This window comes from Mugil cephalus, chromosome 23 (assembly GCF_022458985.1).
Source record: "Mugil cephalus isolate CIBA_MC_2020 chromosome 23, CIBA_Mcephalus_1.1, whole genome shotgun sequence".
NCBI classification, from domain to species: Eukaryota; Metazoa; Chordata; class Actinopteri; order Mugiliformes; family Mugilidae; genus Mugil; species Mugil cephalus.
In genome coordinates, this window is record NC_061792.1 from 14,383,751 (window position 1) to 14,407,097 (window position 23,347).

At 43.0% G+C, this 23,347-nt stretch overlaps 2 protein-coding genes and 1 non-coding gene across 3 annotated transcripts; 2 read left to right on the forward strand and 1 right to left on the reverse strand.

Moving 5' to 3' along the window:
* The first annotated feature begins 477 nt into the window (after positions 1-477).
* On the forward strand, positions 478-15,246 carry LOC125001124 (SH3 domain-binding protein 4-A-like). The gene is made up of 5 exons (XM_047576984.1): positions 478-755; positions 3,573-3,721; positions 4,043-6,399; positions 13,469-13,657; positions 14,499-15,246. Exons 2-5 carry the CDS (start codon positions 3,598-3,600, stop codon positions 14,721-14,723), a joined length of 2,895 nt encoding a protein of 964 aa, XP_047432940.1. The 5' UTR covers positions 478-755; positions 3,573-3,597; the 3' UTR covers positions 14,724-15,246.
* A 3,033-nt stretch (positions 15,247-18,279) lies between these two features.
* On the forward strand, positions 18,280-21,202 carry LOC125001125 (ADP-ribosylation factor-like protein 4C). Its single transcript, XM_047576985.1, has one exon. The coding sequence runs from the start codon at positions 18,861-18,863 to the stop codon at positions 19,443-19,445; it is 585 nt and encodes a 194-aa protein (XP_047432941.1). The 5' UTR covers positions 18,280-18,860; the 3' UTR covers positions 19,446-21,202.
* trnar-ucg lies at positions 20,196-20,268 on the reverse strand. Its single transcript has one exon. It is a non-coding gene; the product is annotated as a tRNA-Arg (tRNA).
* Positions 21,203-23,347: the final 2,145 nt, after the last annotated feature.

Sequence of the window (23,347 nt, forward strand, 5' to 3'; positions counted from 1 at the left end):
GCATTTTAATTGATTTCCCCTCTTTGTCCTCCTGCAGTGGTTGACGGTTGCTCTAATTAGCTGCCTTGTTCGGAGGCTTTGGGCGCTGCCTTCACAATCTTCCTCAGGCATGACCGAAGGGAGGCAGAACGGCTGAAAGAAAGAGAGGACGCCGAGCTCCGTTTAGGACCAACCCATCACAGTCTTTATTCCAGCGGTGAGAGGGATTTAGTCGAGAATAAACAACACAAGGGTGTGAAATATAGCAGTTTTGGTTGTATATCGTAGGATATCTTCATATTATTAAGCTTTAGAAAGAGGAAAAATAGTTTAATCCCCGGAAGAAATTATTATTTTTTATAATATTTGAACTTGTCGCAAGTTTTCTTTGTGAAAGTGTTTTGTTGTTAATTAGCCTTTACAGTGGCTATTACCAAAACCCCGCCCATCGAAGTGGCCACACCCCTTACACGGTGGCCCCGCCCCCTCCCGTGCAGCCAGCCGAGCCTCAGTCCTCCAGCAGACCGGGACAGAGACGGACGGGACTACTCTCTCTCTCCCTTCCATGTGTCACCTTTAAATTAAAGATAACAACAACCGACTGGAAACTCTTTTTTTATTTTATATTCTTTTTTAATTTATTTATCATCTTTTTAACCTTTAAAACAAATGACGCGAGAGAAGACGAGAAGAAGAAGAAGAAGAAGAAGCTCCCCATCAGCTCTCTCCACCTTCTCCTCACTGCGCTCGTTCTCTGAGCTCTCAGCCGGCCGGAGGTCAGTTCACATTACGACCAATTATAGATTTAATTACTTCTTATTGTCTCTTTAAAAAGCGCATACGCACATATTTCTCGCCACTCTCCTAAAATAATCAGTCACGATGGATTCGGCTTTACTTCCATGCCTGCGTGTTTTGGTTCGATGAGTTTATAGTTGGGTTTATCAGACATTATCACTTTTCCAGTGTTTTATGACTATTTAACAGCTCCTGTAGAGCTCTGTGATGAGTTTATGATCCTCTGGGATTACACTGTCATATCTCTATCATTTTATTATATTAATGATGTAGTATCTGTATAATAAAGATTTGAATGCTGCCTGTAATATATAAATACACACATACTGGCGTTAAAGGGCTGTTTTGCAGCAGATGGAGGAAAATGACTGGAATTAATAAACCGACAATTACGGAGTGTTGTCACGCGCGTGCACGTGGATGTGTGTGTGTGTGTGTGTGTGTGTGTGTGTGTGTGTACGCGCACGCTCCTTAGCTCTGTCAATAAGGTCATCTGATAAGCTCTGATAATCAGCCTCCAGGTTTAACAGGGCCGTGCGTCTCCTCATCCTCCTCCATGCATATTCCATCCTCCACTCTTCTTCTCTGGTTCTCTTCTCTGCACCTTCCTCCACTCCTTCTTCTCCTCCTTCGCTTGGTTTCATCCTCATTCTCCTCCTTTCATCTTCCTCCTCCTTTCATCTTCTCTTCTCTGTCTGCTTCCTCTTTGGCTTTTCCTTTTTCTTTCCTGATACTTTCTGTAGCTCCTCGTCTCTACAGGGCCGGTGGACCCACTAATGCCACATGATGTGGCCACGTTAATGGGGAAACAGTTTAGAAATAAACATGAATTATGTTTTATAGCCCGACATTAAAATGTGCTCGGTGCCATCGTTAAACTAAATGATCGGAAATAAAAAGGTGAGCCCCCCGTCCTCCATCGTTTCTCTCTTTTATTTGGCAGCGCTCGAACTCAGGAGGACGTCTTTGACCCCAGAGCTGCAGCTCAGGTGGACACGGGTGTCCTCCAGGTGCATGCTGGGAGCTGCTGAGCTGCAGTGTTTTCCTTCCCTTTGACTCTTCATTCTCCTCATCATCTTTATCTCCTCATCCTCCCCAGAGATTCTTTCTGATTCTCTCTGATTTTCCTTGTGCTTCCTTTTTTGAGACTTCCTCTTGTTTCTGCTCCCATATGCACATTATCTTCCTCTTCTTCTTCAACCTGTTTTTAATTGCTTGCCTGGGTAAATAAAGGTTAAATTTTTCTTTACCCTGTAAAGAGCCGAGCAGAAGAAATCAACAAGCTGAGGGAGTATTGTTTTTGTGTTTTTTTTTCACTGTCAGACCGATCCAAACCGATTATTAAAGTGAAAGCTTCCTCTGGTTCATCTTTCATCCCTTCCTTCAGCATCCAGCTTTGGTCTGGGCTTACACAGAAGGCTTTAATATTCCCACGTAGCGTTACCAGCTTAAGGTTTTGTTTCTCCGTGAAACAGCTGCGATGGAGGAATGATAAACTCTCCTGGAGCTCACGGCTTCTGTAAAATGGTTATTACCGTATCATTCATCCCGGGGATTAGCACCGAGAGCCGACTCGTGGCTAATTAAACTTTTCGACTCCGGTTCACAGACTCGGATATGAATGAAGTCCTTGTTTCCAGCTCTGAGAGGCCAACCCAGAAACCTTCCAGTCGTTTGTAGCTTTTGTTTTGAGCGTTTCCATCTGTAAAAGAGCTTATTTTGTTGTTATTTTGGTGCATTTACTCGGATTTCTGCTCAAATCCTGGATGTTTTAAAGAAAGTTTGAGCTTCAAGGAGACTTTTCCTCACCTCCTGCTGCAGTTAGTGGAGATAGTCTCGGTGTGGTGTCATATTCTATCTTTGTCTGTTTGCGTCTTATCGATCGAAGCTGCTCCCACCGCCTGCTGAACGCTCATTTTCCAGCGAGGAGAAAAGAGGAGTATTTATCGATGGATTGACACCACGCTCCGTGAGGATTGCAGGAAAATGAAATGTCACCTTGGAGGAATTTGACTAGCCTCCTCATCCCAGCATGCACCTCTGCTCCTGAATAAAGTTTGTGTGATAAATTTCATGCATGTGATGGAAAATCCTGCAGAGAAACTCTTCTTCTTCTTTCCTCATCTCCATCTAATGATGATAATCAGGCTTCCTCGTGGCGCCTCCATCGCTCTGTGCTTTCTTTAATCAGATTAAAACACCATCGTTAGAGTTCAGATGCAGATGTTCCCGCGGGAATCGGCCGCCCTCCCGGGACGCTCCTCGCTGGCTCCCTAATCGGATCGCCGTCCTCTGCTGACTCTTGAGTTTTCACGCGCAAATTGAATCACGGCTCAATTCTGAGGAGGAGATTGGAAAGTTGCTCGACACGATCTGAGACATAAAATAAACACGATAAAACAGCCTGAAGCCTCTGAGATGGTCTGTAGACAGGAGGATGAAAGTATGCGGACATCCTCCTCTTAATTTTTTCTTCTTCTTCTCTTTTCTACTCTTGTTTGTCTTCCTAGTTTTGGTCTATTTCCTCTTTGTCTTCTTTATTTCCTCCCTTTTCCTTCCTGCCACATAAACCAATCACTTTCATTTCTTATCTGCAGGTTTTGTGCGTCCAAAAGCTCCAACGTCCTCGTTATCTAATATAAACCTGCATCACACGAGCCCGCCCTGTTAAATTATGCTTTTTACTACCTTTTAAAGCTCCTTTAAAGCCTTTTTTTTTTCTCAGAGCGATTTCATCTCATCTCTTTTCTATGTTTTAATGCAAACTCGCTTTGTGTGTTTCGTCTCCCATCCAGATGAAAAGCTGCAAATGAGCCGACGATGGCCGCCCATCGAATCATCAGAGTGACGAACAACAATCATGTCCTCCCTCGCTGCAAGTCTGAGGGGACGCTCATCGACCTCAGTGAAGGGGTCACCGGGGCCAGTCTCAGTGACGTTAAAGGTCGGCCACAGCTCTTTAAATTTAAAACGTTATTCTCTCTCTAGTGTCTGATTTCACTCCGTTACAGCTTTTTGTTTACGTGCTCCACATACGCTAATGAACCTGAACTAAAAATAGTAAATTTATGCAGTGAATTATGCAGCTCGTCCTCTCAAACATACCTGAAAGATTTATAGATGGATTCGGATGATTAGGAATACACCACTAAAATAAATCATTGTCCCATTTGGATGCAAACAGCTGCAAGTAATTCGCCAAATAGTCGCAGGGAAATTGGTCCCTAAACATTTTGTAATCAGTTGCGATCTTTTCCCTTTTCAGTGCCTTCTCCGAGTGCCTTGAGGCTGGACACTTCGTCTTCCTATGGAGCTGCCCAGGAGGTGGTGGCCATAAAGGATTATTGTCCGAGCAGCTTCACCACGCTGAAGTTCTCCAAAGGTGAGCGCCTGTATGTGCTGGACACGTCAGGTGGAGAGTGGTGGTACGCTCACAACAACACAGAAATGGGATACATCCCGGCCGCCTACGTCCAGCCAGTCAACTTCAGGAACTCTTCGCTTAGCGACAGCGGGATGATCGACAGCGTTGGCGAGGGATATGAGGACGGGTCGAAGGAGTTTGGAGGACTCGGGGAGTGGATGGGGATGAGCACAAAGCCCTCCTCGATTTACAGCAACACCCCGTTCTCCGTGAACCCCTTCATCTGTCCGTTAGATCAAAACTACCGAGATGTAAGCACGAGGAACTCAGCCGATCTTATTCTCTTTGACTCTCTGGCGTCACCGTCGTCTTGCTCTAACTTTACTACCAGTGCAACCATGAGCAACGGGTTCAACAGCTGCCATATCAACACCACCAATCATCCCACCAGCCCCAGCCAAGAGGTTCCACCCAACTACCACAGGGACAATCCATTTTTCAGGAGTAAACGTTCTCATAGTCTGTCAGAGCTGTCCGTCCTGCAGGCGCAGTCCAATCCAACTTTACCTTCCTCTGGCTTCTTCACGGGACTTAAAGCTCCTTCACCGGAGCAGTTTCAGAGCAGGGAGGACTTCAGGACTGCTTGGTTGAACCACAGAAAGCTAGCCAGGTCTTGCCATGACCTAGACTCCCTGGGTCAGAGTCCCGGATGGGGTCAGACGCAGCCAGTGGAGACCAACATAGTGTGCAGGCTGGACTGTAACGGAGGGGTGGTTCAGCTTCCCGACACCCACATCAGCGTCCACATCCCCGAGGGCCACGTCACCAACGGAGACCACCAACAGATCTCCATGAAAGCCTTACTGGACCCTCCTCTGGAGCTCAACACTGACCACTGCTCCAGCGTCAGCCCCGTGGTGGAGATCAAGCTCAGCAACATGGAGACCAAGTCCTTCATCACGCTGGAGATGAAGGTGTCCGTCACCGTGAAGAAAGAGAGTTGCCACACCGCTGAGCTGCTTTGTGTTCGGAGCGACTGCAAGGAAGGCCCTTACACGCCGATCCCCAACGCTTATATATACAAAGATACAGTCCAGGTGCAGCTGGACAGTCTCGAGCCGTGCATGTATGTTGCTGTCGTGGCTCAAACGCAGTACATCAGCATCAATACGACTGTTTGGGACCACGTGCAGAGGAAAGTAACTCTGGGCGTGTACGGACCTAAGCACATTCACCCTTCTTTCAAGACAGTCGTGGCCATGTTCGGTCATGACTGCGCACCCAAAACCTTGTTGGTGAACGAGATGGGCCGGCAAGCGACCACAACCCCACCGGTGGCGTTGCAGCTGTGGGGGAAGCACCAGTTTGTGCTGGGGTATCCTCAGGACCTCCAGGTTGGGTTGTACTCCAACATGTCCAACTACCAGGTGAAGTCGAGTGAGGGCACCGGGGTCGTTCGTGGCTTTCAGGTGAAACTGGGGAAGGTCAGCAGGCTCCTGTACATGATCACGTCGCTCAACCCCGGCAGCATCTCGGACTTCACTCTCCGGGTCCAAGTCAAGGACGCCCTCGACTGTATCCTCACCCAGTTCTGTGTCCAAACGCCACCACCACCGCCAAAAACCGGCGCAAGGATTACAGGCCAGAGGAGGTTTCTGAAGAAGAAGGAGGTGGATAAGATCGTCCTCTCGCCGCTCGCCGTCACCTCCAAATATCCAAAGTTCCAGGACCGGTGCATTACAAACCTGAAATTCGGGAAGTTGATCAAAACTGTGATCAGGCAGCACAAGAGTACGTACCTGCTGGAGTACAAGAAGGGGGATGTTATTGCTTTGCTCAGCGAGGAGAAAATCAAACTGCGAGGGCAGCTGCGAACCAAAGAGTGGTACATTGGATACTATCAGGGGAAGATGGGGCTTGTCCACGCCAAGAATGTTTTGGTTCTGGGGAAGGTCAAGCCCGTTTACTGGTGTGGGCCGGACCTAACGACGACAATGCTGCTGGAGCAGATCCTGAAGCCTTGCAAATTTCTCACGTACATCTACGCCACCGTGAGGACGGTTTTAATGGAGAACGTGGGGAACTGGAGGACATTTGCGGATGCGCTCGGGTACGGGAATTTGCCGCTGAATTACTTCTGCCGGACGGAGCTTGAGAACGAAGCGGAGAAGGTGGCGTCGGTTCTGGAGAAACTCAAAGAGGAGTGTACCAACATGGAGAGCAAGGAGAGGAAGTCCTTCCAACGGGAGCTCATGATGGTAAGACAAATACTTTTAAGTTTGGTCTTGTGATTTAAGTCACATGAATGATAAATGTCCTCCAGCCTGAGGTGGAAACAGCCATCACATGAAAAATGGTAAAGCATAGGAATTAACATCTGCACATCGGCTGAAAACCACTCTGTCAGGCGAAGGCATGTGATCTCTTTTCCCGACGCCCTGCATGATGCAAAATAGTCCCGAGGCATTTCCCTCGCCAGACACCATTATTCAGAAAGTACTTTAGCAAAGCAACTTCTTTTTTATCTGGGCGGGGGTTGATGAAGTGTGCTGCAGGTTTCCACCATCGGAGCAGTTGGAGGTAAAGTGTGTTGCTCAACGGGGACTTTCACTGTAGCTGTTGATGCAGGGAGGCTTTAATGTTGTAGATGGGTTTTTATCCTGGCCGCTGTCTTCAGCTTTTCATCTGTGTGCACAAAGACTGGCTTTCTTAAATCTGAACCATCCTTGACTCCACTGGGCTCAGTGTTTTTCCAATATGTGCTGGATAAGTGCTCGGATGTCCTTCACTGCAAAAAGTTTTTGCAGTTTTTTAAACATTACTCGAGCAAAGCTCACAAATCACCAGTTGCTTCCTTTGTCCCTCGTTTGCATTTTGAGCATTTTCATGTGGAAAAAAATACCAAATGCTCAGTTCTATAGCCGGGAAGATTATTAGCTTAGCATTATGAGCTAGCATTATCAATTAAAGACACATTACAGATTATATTGACAATGATGACTGGTATCCGTAGGTAAAAGTTAATTAATTAAAGTTAGAAGTTATATTAATACCATTCTAATAAGAAAACGTTGATAGGTTTAATGGCGATGCTAACAGCTAGCACGGCAGCACTGCTTTCCAGTTGTAATCTTGACGTTGCTGCCTCTATAAGACTTGGATAAGTTGTCTTTATGTTCGGTACAGAGCCTCAGCAGTGACGTGATTAGCATAATTCCAAAAGCATCACCATTAGCACCTGCTAATGGTGGCACTGGGTTTTCATGCTCAATGTAGCATCTCAGCAGCAAGATTACTAGTGTAGCATGACGAGCTAGCATTTACAATTAAAGGCAAGTTCCAAATTAGGTTGACGGTGGTGAATGGTATGTAGGTAAAAGTTAAAAATGATTGTTATTCTGATTATGTTTGAATAAAATTTATAAGTTGAATGGCGATGCTAACAGCTAGCAACGGCTAACGAACACTTTCCAGTTGCAATCTTGACGTTGCTGCAAATTATTCTTAGAGTTGTATAAGATGTCTTTATGTTCAGCACCGAGCCTCAGCAGTGATGGTTAGCTTAAGTCCATTAGCATCACCATTAGCATCTTCTGTAGAGAGCAGCAGAGTTTGGGCTTTTTCTGAGCCTTTAAAGTTGGAGATCGACGCAAACGAATCAACATATTTATGCAGCTGAAGTTGATCATTCGTTTCAGTCCTAATTACAACAATATTGCTGCTTTAGTGGAAATATCCCCTGCAGTGTAGCTCTGTAAAGTCCCTTATTAAGCTGCTTTTTCCCTCTTATGTCTGAGACCTTTTCACAGGAGCACACCTTTAATTAGAAACCCTCACGCCTCCCTTTTAATAATTACAGCAGTGTGCTAACTTAGCTGTTTCAGAGCCCAATAAAACATTGTCTAATTTGATTTGCGTCCAGAGTTCGATGCTTCGCGACACCAGCCAGAGTTTAGCGCGCTCAGTTATTACGGGGGCGTAGCGTTTGCAGCAGAGCGGGACGTAAGCAGTTCCGAGGCGTTTGCAGTTTCACAGCCGGGTTTTTCTTTACCTTGATGAGGCGAGAGCTTCCTGCTGCTTCTCTTCATCTAAACACTTCCCTGTGGCTTTTTTCCCCCATCCCTGCATTGAAATATTTGATCTTCTTACATAATCGTCAGATGCATCCATATATATATATTTTTTTATTTTTTTAGCGCTTTTGCAACACAATCAAATCCGTCTTCAGTCTCCTGCATGACCTAATCGGTTTACCCTTCTGCAGACAGCGAGGTAGAGGCATTAAATCATACAGAGAAAGGCAACAAGTTATTTTCAGCCAGACACATTTAAAATGAAAGCATTTTTAAGGTTTTTATGGCAGCTACCTCCGAGCCGACAGGTGTTCCCATGTGAAATGTGAGCAGGCATCGATCAGGACAGAGCTGGAGGCCTGAGGGGGCATCCGACACCGCCCCGGCAGATCTCTTAACGCCACATATCGAGTTACAAAGGCGGAGGATGGAATGAGAAAGCCGTCCCTTGTGCTTGTCAGCGGAGGAGAGCATCGTTTAATAATAGATCCCTGCACAGAGGCGGCGAGAATCACTCCTGCAGGGGACGTAATCAATCCCCACCCCTCCCCTATTAAAGAAAACCAAGGCCTTCAGTCATAAAGCTCAACAGTAACGGCACCACAGCGAGCAGAGAGTCCACAGCTCGGAAAATTAGACTTCTTCATAAATGCACGGCCGCTCTCTTTCCGTCTTTCCCCAGTGACACTCAATAAAATCAGCAAGTTAATTAAGCGATGAATATTTAACAGCCAGCCTGATTATTCAGACCTGGCCGCTGCAGGTTTTTATTGGGCCACAGATTAGAAGTGGATCTGAGGAACATGAGCTCCTCTGCAGGGGGAGAGTTCAGTCTGCACGGAGACACTTTAAAAAAAATATAAATCCTCGTTTAAGTCCCTGCTCCTGGAACCGATTCAGAAAAAGTTCAAGTTTGTTGACTTGAACGTAAAAAGGATTTGCTGCAGATTTATCGGACCACAGATTAGAAATGTATCTGCGGAGGCGATAGATAAATAAATCCTCCTTTAAGTCCCTCATCCATGAAACAAGTGATTGAAGAAGTGTTTTGGATGCTGGACTTATAAACACCAGCCTCCAGGGACTGTTTTCTAAAGAGTTTGGGCAGTTGTGTGAATAAAATCTGACAAATTTTCCACCTCATGTTCTAATTTTGATAATAGCAACAACCAGAGCTTGAGTCTCGTTGACGGTAATCAATATGCAGCGCCGCAATCTCCCTCCCGCTGACTCTGAAATGTCTGGTGCACTCAAGTTCAGGAGTCCTTTCGTCAGAAAGGCCGAGTTTGTTGACTTCAGCGTAAGGGATTTCAACATTTTGTCCACAGATTGGTGCATTCTGCATGATTGATTCAGTTAATTAACAACGGTTTTGCATAATCTGCAGCTCAGTGTGGAATGAAAAGTCATTACTCGGTTTCTGTGAGAAAATTAATAAAACATCTCGACAAAATAAATGAAGCTCATGTGCATTAAAAAAAAAAAAAAAAAAATTAAAACGAGGCTCAGTTTAAGATCTAAAAATAGAAAACACTAGAGTGGTTTGAGATGCAGGAACCCCCGAAGCAGACGGACAGACGGCGCTGACAGCTGAGCGAGCGGCTGTCAGCTAAATGAGCTTCACTTTTAAAAATAAAAAGCTTCAACAGGAGGAAGAGTTGAGAGGGAGGTAGAAAACAGGTAGAAAAAGAGAAAGAAAAGACAAACAACTGAGTGATGGAGTCCCTCAGGGATCCATTCTCGGCCCAGTGCTATTCACAGTGTACACATGTGACAGTTTTCTTTTTAATGAGTGCATTAACAACCCTGTCTGTGTGCATAACACTCTTTTAAGTCTTATTAACTTATTTAACCCTCTGGAGTCCAGAGTGTTTTTGACTGCATTTGATTTTATATTCTTTTCAGCTCACCCGCGTCATTTTACAATTATTTTTGTCATTTTGAGAAACTGTATCAACACATTGGTCCTAAAACCATCAAATCCGAGTAGGATAAAAGTCCAAATTCAAATGTTACCCCCTACGTCTCAGTTTCATGTGGTTCGTTCACACGGGATAAACAAACTCACGTTCCATAGTCATTGCTCTGCTACTTTCCCTCTCTCTTCCCTGCATCAGAGACTATTTTTAATTACTTCGCGAATTGTAATGGATGATATAAATACATTTTTGTTACTATTTACCCAGGGAATAACTTGGTGGTATTTAAATCAGCTCCGCCTTTTCTGATCAACACATTAATGATTGATTTAGTGATTTTTCACCGCCTAAAATGGTGAATAGTTCAGCGACATCTCCACTTTTTGCTCTAACTTCTGTCCAAACTTTAAATTATAGCACTTCCTTCATATTTCTTAAGTGACAAGAGGCAAAAAAAAAGTTGCAAATCAAACTAAAATCTCAAAAAAGTTAAAAAAAAACATGACATGGACTATTCGCACGGGATTACGATCACAGACGATGTTGTGATTTTTAGAAATTACCTCAGGAAAAACTAGTCCCATGCCAATAGCGATGAAGTTAGAAAACCACAAACAATCTTTAACAAACCATTTTTATAACTTAGAATTTAAAGCGTGAATTGCGAAAGCTTATGAACAAATGTAGCAAACAACAAAGTTATTTATAACTATTTCCATACGCTTTGTCTTCCTGCTACGTCATCTTGGTCATGTGATTTGTATCTGTCTTTGATTAGTGGTTTGAATATTAACGTTGGAGTCAACGTTGACAACAAGACAGAAGTTGCAAATATTATATAAAACTAAGATAAATCTAATTTCTTTATGCAAATTTGTATTTTTATTGTTGCAAAAATGCAGCACAATGACAAATATTCTCCAGAATAATCTCACGCTCCAAACATTCGCATCCAGTGTTGGGTCTTTGGTTGCAACTCAACAGGACGTTTGATTCTGCTTTGCATTCTGCTTAAATATTACTGGCGTTTAGAGGAATGTGCATTAACTCAGAAGAGCTGAAATGTAAATGACTCCAGCTGGAGCTGAAACGACAGCTGACCCGCCCTGAGCGTCCTTGAGCAAAAGACTCTGACCTGCAGCTGATGGCGCTTGGTCTGACCATTTATTCTGAAGCAACTTCCTTCTTCCTCTCACGCCTCTTCTTTTGCTTTTAATCCTTTCCGGCTTAAACGACACACAAACACAAAACCTCCGGCACCTACGCCGAGATCCTGATTTGCATTTGAACGCATCGTTTCCAGACAGGCAGCGTCTCTATATTTAGAATGAAACCTGTGTGAGGGTGGAAGAAGGTCAGGGAAGAAGTCAGCGGGCAGGTGGTGCAGAGGAAATAATCTCAGAAACGTCTGACCTGGACATTGTAGGTTGTTGGGGTTAATTAACTTTATTGCAGAGCTGCAATAGAAAAAAAAGACACAAGAGACAGAGGAGTATAGAGACAGATCTATCAGGAGGCAGTTATTTTAAGTTTAAACTGAATCAAGTATTTTTTATTTGTGTATATTTGGTGCGTACTCATAGAGAGTAACAGGAGCTCAGCGTGGACATGAATTATTCATCTATGGGGTGATCAGCTCAGTGACTTTCAATGGAAACTACTTTCCAAGAACAGCAGAGTGAAGGGTTTCATTTAACACGATTACATGTGCAGGGAGTGTCGATGTCAGGCTCTTTAATGCATTTAATAATTGTTAATGAATATTAAAATGCATTAGGTCAAGTTGAGCTTCGAAGCTGCAGCTGAATCAGTAGAAAGAGTCAATTTAATTGTTTTTATGCTTTTAGGAATTTTCAAAATAGCATTTGTCCAGGATATTTTGTTTTCCCGGCTCTTTTCTTTAGATTTTTATTTCATTCATTCATTAAAACAAACACAAACCTGAGTGAAAGGAAGCAGAAAGAAGAAGAATCTGATATAATCTGCACCTTTAGCCCAAGAATCAGTTCACAAAGAACTTAAATTATAAAAACAACAACACAATAAGCAGCAAAATAGGTTTGTAGATCTTTCATGACCAGGTCATTTCCTTTAATTGTTCTTTTAAATGTAAATTTAAAGACCTCTGTTCCTTTTAAATTATATTATCTTTCTCTTTTTCCAATCTTTTGTGTATGGAAGAGAATTGGGGCCACTGAAAAAGAAAGAGATCTGACTTTTTTCTTTTTGAATTTATCTCGGTTGCTAAATATCATGAAGTTGGTTTTTATAAGCTACTCTTGTTTTGAGGGGAACGTTTTTTTGGGGCTTTAGCTCCGTAACGCAGCTCGAGACAAAGCTTCATGTGTTTGATCCTCTCCAGCAGCAGCTCTGTGAATGTGACTGATCTCGAAGCCAAGCCGCCGCTGCCCAATCTGCTTCCCTGGCAAAAAACCTGGGGCCGGTCTTTTTCCTGCCGTGGTTCTAGTGCACGATTGCCTCTTAGATTCTGCAGAAAAATAGAAGAAAGTCATTTTCATTGAGAGAAAAACTTCCTGGAAAAACTGTGAACAAAACAGACTTTGTTTGACTTGTTTAATGTGCATGAAATTAATAGTAAAGATCATCAAACTGCAGAAATTGTCTCTCTCTCTGTTATATATATATATATATATATAATATTTGTGGAGATGACGTCGGAGGCGTCTGAAGACCATTAAGACGAATCTTTTGTGAAAACCCTCGATGACGAAGCGGTTTCACGCAACAATGAACGCGCTAATAAGCCGAATGTTTGCAGCGTTGGAGAGTGGAGAGCAGAGGAGCGGTGGCATGTTCGGCCTCGATTAGACGCCGCCTCCATCACAACGAGGCTACGGGGTTAAAAAACAATGTACAATGACTAATTTAGGGTTTTTGTGCACACACACACATCTGCAAAGATCTCCAGCTATGTAGAAGCTAAGCTAACGTCTGCTTTTCAGGAAGATGCTCTCGTTAATTCAGTTCTCTTTAGCCGCCATGTAACCAGGTTAGCTCAGCAGCAGGAGGTCTTCCTGCAAGATTCACACATTTTAAAGGGACCAGAGGCCGACTGGACTCGATAAATAACAAATGCTTTCAGCTTCTTTTAGGAATTAAGGTCAGTATAGGCTCAGACAGGTATCAGTAAACGTATCTATCTCGGTTAGATTAGGAGGCTAAGACCGTTAGCTTCCATGCCAGATAAGATTGTCCCAGAAACGTGCACTGGAATTCATCCTGGTGCATCCTCACCAGGGTTTCTCTACATGTTTCCATGACATATACATCTACATCTTTACTCTAAACTGTTCTGTTCTTTGAATTGTCTCAAGGCGTTGCTGAAGATGGACTGCCAGGGTCTGGTCGCCCGGCTGGTCCTGGACTTCGTCCTGTTGACCACGGCCGTGGAGGTGGCGTCCCGCTGGAGGGAGCTGGCTGAGAAGTTGGCCCGGGTGTCCAGGCAGCAGATGGAGGCGTACGAGGCTCCGCACCGCGACAAGAACGGTCTGCTGGACAACGAGGTGAGAAACCACGCACAGCGCCACCACGCAGACGTCTCTGCACGCTGGGGAAGTGTATTCATGTGTTCATGCATGTTAAAACATGTTGATTTTGCTGTTGTGTCTATGTATGTTTGTGTACAAGCTACTGGAAACTCCAGTTTCTCCACAGGGCATAAATAAAGTAATAAAGAGGAGAGGGAAATGTCTGATTTGAATGTTGAACACTTAAATGACGCCCTAATATTCCAGAATGAATGATTTTATTGGCTGAGAGATTAAAAAATGTAGCTTTAATGGAAGTCAATGGGACATTTTTAGTAGTAAAATTTAAATCTGATGCTACACAAAAACTAATAATGCAATCATGTCAATATTTTAGATAATCTTGGTCATATCCAAGACTGGTCTGAAAAAAAAAATGCTCCAACATTATAAATAACAAAATTTTTCATGTTTTTGGGTTTTTTTTCGTAAAAACAACAGTGACTTCAAGTTATTAAACTGGTGTTTAAAGGGTTAAAATCCTCAAAATTATTGAATTTTTTGGTAGTTTTGTAAAGTGCTGGAGTAGTTTAAGAGATTTATGTGGAAAAAGTCTAAATAAAATATTAATCAGTTCAGTTTTTATAGCAGTTTTTGGACGTTTTTTGTCCGCTATGGTCACAAGAGGTTGGAACATTTTTTCCACAGCGTTCTATTGACCTATTAGACATGATTTTTTTTTATTTGTACCAACGCAGCCAAAATGAAGAGGAAAAATTTGTCCAAATGGACAAAAATGTCCCTAAGGTTTCCATGTCAAAAAGGGCCAATTACACTTTGGACTCCAGAGGGTTGACGTATGTTTTCTGTTCCACAGTCCATGTGGAAACCAGCCTACGACTTCCTGCTGACGTGGGCCGCCCACGTGGGCGACAGCTACCGGGACGTGATCCAGGAGCTCCACCTGGGCCTGGACAAGATGAGGAACCCCATCACCAAGAGGTGGAAGCACCTGACGGGCACGCTCATCCTCGTCAACTGCCTGGACACGCTCCGCGGCGCCGCCTTCTGTCCCACCGGGTACGGAGACTTCGCCGTCTGAGAGCTGATCGAGGGACTGAGGCCGAACCGGTGACGCTTTTCAGGAACAAGATCTCGCGTTCGGAGTCTTGCTTTCGAACGGTTTCTTGCGCTGGATGAGGAGTTAAAGTGAAACCAGAGGATGTGTTTTTCCTGCTTTTCTGTCTGCATCTCTTCTCTACCTCACCCTTTCTGTCTGGGCCTCTTTTCCATTTCAGATTTTCTTTCTTATCGCTCCTTTCCATCACCCTCAGGACAACATCAGAGACCTCAGCCACTGCAGTGCACACACCTGGGACATCTCCCCCCCCCCACGCCCCCGTCTTTAAAATCATTTTTCATCGTTTTGTTTTTGTGATCATGTATAGTCCACCAGCTCCAGTCTCGTTTCTCTCGGTTAATGTGTGTGTGTGTGCTGAATACGATCTGAACGAGAGCCGCGTGACCAGTTTATATATTTGTACCGAAAAACCGAGCGTTCGACGCACAGTCGTGAGTGAAATCTGTTCAGAAAGTATCAATAAAAAACAGAAATTTCAAAGATATTTCCCACTCTGCTTCCAGTCTCCCTTACCTGTGCTCTGGCATCAACACGATCTGGGGAATTTGTCTGTGAAGGTCCAGTTTTTACCTTTTTTATATATATATCTGGGGAATTTAGAGGCCAAATCAGCACCTTGAGCCTTGGTACCACTGATGGTAGACGTCTTTCTGAGAAACATCTTAATTTCTTTAAGATAAGATTAAAATCTTTAGGTGTTTGGGAGTAGTAGGACCTAAGAAGTATAAAAAAAATAAGCATCATCTTTGAACTTGAAGTAGCTTTTAAATAAATAAATTGTGTGGACACAGAGATTATTTCGCCGTTTGTTAGAAATTAAGTCCCTAATGTGAACCACAACATAAAACTGGAAACAAGTACTAGAATAGTTAATAAACATGAATAAATAAGACAAAAGTGTCTCTTTATGAGGACAACGGGTCTAAATGAAGCTGCAACAAACCTAAACCCTAATGTCCCCATATGAGGACGCAGGGCTGTTTCAAGAAGCATTCAGAATAAAACAATTATTATCTTTTCTAGTTTGATATAACGTGCACATTTAACAAATCCTGTCAATAGTAACGATAATTAGGAAGTTTTACTTTTCAAAAACTACTTCCAGCTCAAAGACGACGCTTAGTTTTTACACTTCTTAGGTCCCAATAAACACGAGAAAAAAGGTTAAAAGGTTAAAACAACTTAGAATAAAAATGTAAAATATAAAAATAAATCTTGTCCATGACTCTGTCTCTGGTTCCGACCACTTCTCTTGATCTGCACTGACCTCTGCAGACCACAAACAACCAACAACAACTGCAGCTCCTCGACTCAGTCCTCAAGCCTCCACGGTTTCATCTTCATCAAAGCCTCTAAAACCCTTCAGCTTGTTCCCTAATGGTTCCCACCCACCAACAGGAGCCCCGACATCCAGATAATCTGTGTTATTCACTTCCCCCCCTTTTCACACGGCCGTGATTGTGTTGCAGCAGATTCCCGAACACGTTCTGATATCACACATGAACGCACAAACGATGTCACGTAGCGAGGCATGCACAAACAGCACACATGAGTGCACACGAAGCAGGACGTAATCCTGCCTCAAACACACACTCGCGCACAGTTTAATGTACTTAATTAAAGCAGATAATTATTCTCCCTCAGAGGACAGGCCACCTTGACGGCGTCGTCCTTCGCCTCTCGATGACTCACCCTCCGCATTCCTGCTCGTCTCCTGGATACGAGTCGACACTCGAGACCGAGGCCTTGTCGCGTTCGTGTGCTGGATTTAAAAAGCGAGTCGGTTGAGTTTCATGAGAAGTGAATCCATGGTCACAATACATTTTCGTTTTTTTGTCGGCGTTTTTGTCTCAAGGTCTGTTTTTCTGCCTGATGTGAGAAAATGACATAACCCGAAATAAATGGGTTATATCTTCACAACTGTTACAGGCTGAATGAATACGTAGGTGACACAAACACCAGTGAGACTGCTACAAAAGGGTTAAATGTTACTGTGTGACAGAAAATTAATCTGGAACAAAGTAGATTTCTGTTCACATTATTAGAGTAAAACCTCATATGAGGTTTAAAAGCCCACTTCAAATATGAATTAGTAATGTAACATCTGATGAGTTACTGTGCAAAAGTAGTAGAGATGTTTTATTCCAGGTATGTGCAGGATGAACCACCACTTGTGTCTTTTTTTGTCATATTTTGCCTAAAAAAAGACCAAATAAATCAGGAATATGTTGAGAGTGCATGACCCTGGTCTCATTAATGTGATTTGGTATCATGCACAGTTACCCCTCGAATAGAACTGGACTAATAGTTTATAGAAATACCACAAAGGTCACATATTCTGCAGAGGCTCTAGTAAAAATAAAACCATTAATTTGGGCATTTGGATAAAACTAAAGAACCCAAAGTTGGATGTTTCCCTCTTGAAACATAAAATGATGTGCACAAAATTCAACCTTCGGCCATTTTTTTCTAATTCTATGATTGTGCAACAGTTTTCATGCATGTAACTCCCCAGGGAAACTAAGACGACGCTAACTTTCTGCACAAAGAGGTGTGTGTCTGAAGGGTCATGCATGAAACTAAGAAGCTCGGCTGCGTGTTTTCTCATTTAACAACAATAATTGAATTCCTTCATCATTTTCTTTTGCCTCAATAATAGATAAATATGAAACAAATAACTTAAATCATGATTTTTTTCTCTGTAAATCATGTTTAAGTGCATGTGTCCACCTGAATGTGAGAGGGAACAGGGACGTTCTCGTCTCTTTGTTAATTTGGTTCAAACTGGTCGGCTTCAATCAGCCTTTGAAAATGCAAAACAGGTGGTGAGATGAAAAGCTCGGGCCTGACGCTGCGTTTCATCTGCTGTCGTTTCCTGGAGGACGTGAGGAGACGGGTCAGGTCTGGTTTCATCTTCTTTGAAATGAAGCTTTTTAAACTGTCAGCGTGCTAAAAAAAACCAAAGAGGCTTGTTTGTGTCTTTATCAGGTTTAACGTCTGATCGTCGAGTTATTTCTCTGTGAAAATACTGCTGCATTTTAACAGTTTTAATTCACATTTGGGTTTTTAAAGATCAAATGTGTTAAACATAGAGGGAGATTCTTGTTTTATATGTGAGAAGATCTTTTTCTTACCCTCTGGTTCCATCCAGTGGTGCAAACGCCACATGACCACATGTACTTGATTCTTATTTAGTTCTGATTCTTCTCTTATTTTAATGGTTGGAGTCGGATGGATAAAATAAAAGAGCTTCAAACCAGAATCAGACTGTGACGCACTAAGAGGTAACTTTATTTTTATATTATTTGATGCTTTAAAAGAAAAAGAACATGCACAAAATGAGGATGGATTCATAACTAAATGATCACAAAAAACAATAAAATCATTTTTAATTACCTCCACATCCTAAACGTTAAGATGGTTTCACATAAAAAATAATAAAATAAATAAATAAATAAAAGATGGAATAAGATTTTTAATTTATTTATTTATTTTTGTATTTTATTCGCCACTAGGGGTCCGTGTTTCCCAGTCCAGGAGTCTCAGTGCGCAGAGGAAACGCTGCACCCCCACCTTTCAGAATAAACTCCTCCTTTAATCCTGTAAATGTGAGCAACAAGAGACGCAAACGAGCTTTTATTTTTTAAAAGAATCTTACACCAAACCGGAAAACCTGATCTTCTGTGTTGTACCTTGACGCGTATGTACATGGCAGCGTTCAGACCCACGCGTCACACTCCATCACTCGTGTTTGGGTTCGTGCGTTGTGTTTAGCTGCTGCCACACTTGGAGACAAAACAGCCACGAGCGGAGACATGATGTGACGCCCGGCCGCGCGTAATTTACGCATTTGGAGAGCGGTGTTGGATGCGCCCGTGAATGCGCCATGATTTGACATTTTCCCGGACGCCTTGGAGTGAGTCCAGGGATGCTGCGGTTTGTCTTGCTGCCGGAGTGCCGCCGCGCAACGACAGGCTCTGTCCTCCACCTCTGCTGAGCGGGAGAGGCGCGGATCAGGCGGTTTTGTTGCGCGTTTTCTTGGGACTAACCCGCCATGGATCCCTCCTGGGACATTTAAGCGTCTCCTGATTTTGCACCATGGGGAACAGTTTCTCCAACCTGGCTGCCTTCCAGTCCCTGCACATAGTGATGCTCGGCTTGGACTCCGCGGGTAAAACCACCGTCCTGTACCGGCTCAAATTCAACGAGTTCGTGAACACGGTGCCCACCATCGGATTCAACACGGAGAAGATACGGCTGGGCGGCGCGGGGGCCTCCAGGGGCATCAGCTGCCACTTCTGGGACGTCGGGGGCCAGGAGAAGCTGCGGCCCCTGTGGAAGCCCTACAGCCGCTGCACGGACGGCATCGTGTACGTGGTGGACTCCGTGGACGCGGAGAGGCTGGAGGAGGCCCGGACCGAGCTGCACAAGATCACGCGGTTCTCCGAGAACCAGGGGACCCCGCTGCTGGTCATCGCCAACAAGCAGGACCTGCCCCGGGCCCTGGACGTCGGGGAGATCGAGAGGCAGCTGGCCCTGGCCGAGCTGAGCCCCTCCACCCCGTACCACGTCCAGCCGGCCTGCGCCATCATCGGAGAGGGACTGGATGAGGGCATGGACAAACTGTATGAGATGATAGTGAAGAGGAGGAAGTCACTGAAGCAGAAGAAGAAGAGGCAGTGAAAAAAAAATAAAGCATTCAGAAGATGGGAATAATGGGAATATATATTTATAGTGAATGGCTCTCTCCACGTGTTCCTGCAGGAATCTTCCAATATATTTGCATATTAAATAATCATGAATGCTATAAAGTCACTGAATAGTTGTAATAATCTCAGATTAATGGGAAGAACATTGACGTTTGCCTCGATAGTCGACTGTTTTGACTTTCCTTCTGATGCAGGAACCTTAAACTGGACTGTTTCACTGTAGCCGAGATGTTTTTTTTTTTTGTTTTGTTTTTTTTATAAAGAGTGTGGATCTGGTGTGAGACTGGGGATGGACAGGCTGGTGTTAGTAGCGCCTGTGATCATTCCTCCTCTGGAAGCCATATGTGAGGCCGTGATCTCTGTGAACAGCTGATGCTTTTTTTCTGTAGTCGTTGCCAAATACTGGAAGCGAGCAAGTGTCAAACTAATCCAGCAGTTTCATGAATTGCCCCAGTGATGTTTGTCTTTTGCTGAAGCTTATGACCTACATGAGCCTCCTTTTAACTCAAATTTAAACATTACATATTTGACAAATATCAGAACAGTTGACTTAGCACAGCTTTCACTTTCTTCTCTTATTATAAGGAGAGTGTTTCCCAGAATTAAATTGGATTTGGCATAATTCGCTTCCATTAAGGACATGTTCTCATAATGTTTAGTTGCAAACTTTTGTCCCAAATCGGATGCTGAAGTCTTCATTTCTTTCCTCAGAGTTGCAAACTTACAACCACGAAGGGACTCGAACCCTCAATCTTCTGATCCGAAGTCAGACGCCTTATCCATTAGGCCACGTGGTCTCTGCTGTGCTGAAAAGGAGGTCTCAAAATTCACGTTATAAGTGGGTACAGAACTTAAAACCTACTTTGCTCCATAAAGAAACTGGATCTGATCCCAAATACTCCTCAAGGATTTTGTTTATTAAATCAGATTCGTATCGTTTACGCTTTGTTGCCACTGATTATTAAGTTCCAAGTTTACTAACTAAACTAAATTTAGAAGTTTCTTCCAGAAACTAAACTAGATCAGACACTAAAAGCTTTTATTTCCTTTCTCAAAGTTATGTTAAAACCATTAACGTTGTCATTAAAGTCAAAACGTCAAATAACTTTAACTTTGGTTAACATAGCTTGTCCTAGCTGTACGTCATCGTCGACATATAGAGTGACCTTGGCCAAAATCAGGTTCAGCTCCTCCAGATTCGTTCCTCAGAGTTACTGGGAGGTGGTATGAGTGCGAGGAGGCAAAATGTCTTCCAGTAACAGCCATGAAATGATGAAACAACCCGACAGGCTGGAACCTGTTCAGATGCCATGTAATTAATCCAGATTAAATAGTCAAATAAAAAGTCATTAGCTCTGGACTGACAGGACTGTTGAATGTCTTAAAAACTGAATCCAGCTGCTGCAGACTGGACAATATTTAAAACTATAGCCTGCAGCATGTTAGAGGTGATTGTGTTTTGAAGATGCTTTTGTCATTATTGGACTCGTAGCTGCCGCCAGGGGCCAGACGTGAATGTTACTTTTCTCAAAGTGTCATATATTTTCCGACATTGTAGTTCAGCTGAGCTCAAGATTGCATGACAGCGACTCCTTCAGACGATGTAAATTATACAGTTCCATGTTGCAGCAAAGATACAGCAAGACCAAACGATGTATAACGTGCCAAAATAATAAAAAAAAGACAAAAAATGAATAAAGTATTTTTGGGATTAAACTCTTTGTAATTGAACTTATATGTGTGTGTGTGTGGTCTGTTCAGTCTATAAAGGGTTTCATCAGACTGGGGAAATTCCCTGTGTAGAGCCATGCTAGCAGCACTGTGTGTGGCTTTGAGCTAACAGATAATGCTAACACATTAACTTAAGCAGGTATGTGGTGTTAGCATGCTAACATGATAATATATGCAAGCATATGCGATATAAGCATGCTGCTAACATGATAATATAAACAATATGCGATGTTAGCATGCTGCTAACATGATATTATAAGCAAGTATAAGCGATATTAACATGCTAACATGATAATATAAGCAAGTATATGCGATATTAGCATGCTAGCATCTTAATATAAGCAAGTATATGCGATATTAGCATGCTAACGTCTTAATATAAGTGCACATGTGGTGTTAGCATACTAACTGGAAGTGTTAACACATTGTTAAAAAGATTTATTATTGATTTTTAGGTTTTAAAGCCAAATATTACTTTTGTTATAAGTTTAAGAAACTACAACATGAACGTGAATGTAGGTCAAACTGAGAAATAAGGGATTATGTGATGTAAATAATCTAAAACGGACGTGTTTCGTGTCCCCATTTAACTTGTTGCGTTTGATGGGTAATTTATAAAAACTATGCAGGGGAAACTCTAAAAACAGGCTAAAATACCATGTCCTTGTTTTCCTCCTTGTTGTTTACACCCGTTCTACCTTTCTGCAGCTAAACTGTCATTATGGTTTGTGTCGTCTAACTGTTGTCTGCGGGTTAAACTGCCTGGAAGACGGAGAAGTTTTCGGTTTTATCTGAAAATCTGAGCTGAGAGGAGAACTGGGAGTCATGGGAATCCAGGGTTTGTGCGTGCAAATAGATATTTTAAGCTCTGATTTGATCTCGTAGGATTTAGAGCTGATTGTGCGCGATGAGTGGTGCATTTTAATCTCAGGGAGCTCACGTTCCTCATGTTTGTATGACAAATAAAAAAAATCCATTAATTTTAAGCGACAAAGTCAGCTTCAATAGTCATGTTTCAACAAAAGCACAAGAGGAAACTAGTTGCAACCTGGTCAGATAGAGCTCCGGGTGGATGGTTGGGTCAACAAAACACTCCGTTTTGTGGAGAAAGAATGATATTTGTGCCATTTTAAAAGCCTCATTCAAGCCTTTTCTTCACTCAGTTTCTGTTTCCAAATCTCTCGGCTGCATTTAGGCGTGCAGTTTGCATCCTTTTCAAACCACTGACAGAACATTCAAGCTCTATGCAGTGAGCGGTATTTTTGTTTTCTGTGGGTGGGCGTGAAGGAGATTTCATGTTTTATCTGCCGCTTCCTCCTGCACGATAATCCTTCACACTTCCACGCTTGCAGTCCAGAATGGAGGACTGTCACGTTTCAGCATGCAGAAGCTTAGAATATGGTGCTCAATGTGCACGAGTGAGATTATTTTATATCTTTTGAATATATTTGGTTTAAATATAAATGGAAACAACACAACTTCAGCTTTATATTGTTTTTTTGCAGACAGAATCAGTTGTTATATAAGTTTTATTTTGTTTTAAAGCCAATCTTCTGTTGAGTCAACACAGGCTTCACTGACGATCAAATGAGCGGCTGTTGAGACAATAAAGTTGAGCTGATCTCGACCTTTTAGTCGGCTCTCTGGTTTGGGTTTGCTTTCTGCAAGTTCAGGTTCTTGTTGCAACATCTCAGCAGAAAAGTCAAACATGCAATACTTTCTTTCTAAAAGCCAAGATGACTCTCATCTGAAATACTGTGGATTGAAACAGAAGCAGCTGCCTCTGGTCTCCGTCTAAAGGCAAAGAAATCTGCTCAGGCGTGTTTTCTGTGTAGGTGGCAGCTGAGCTCTGATTCTCTCTTTGCCAAAACCAATTATTTCACATGTGCCACAGACACACACATTCACAATGAGGATATTTAAATGCGTGCAAATCCGATTTTTTGGCAGACAGCTTGAATCTTCCTTTCAAGGAGGAATCATAAATGTAAGTTCAGTGGAATTTCCAGGTCAGAAATAAACCGAAGCACGTTTTTCTGTGTCAAATATTTCCGTGCTGACGTTTATATTATCCCTTTTATTTTAGGATATCCTGCTACTGATACAAGATACCAAGGGAGGATGCAAGAAACACTCCCGAAGCCG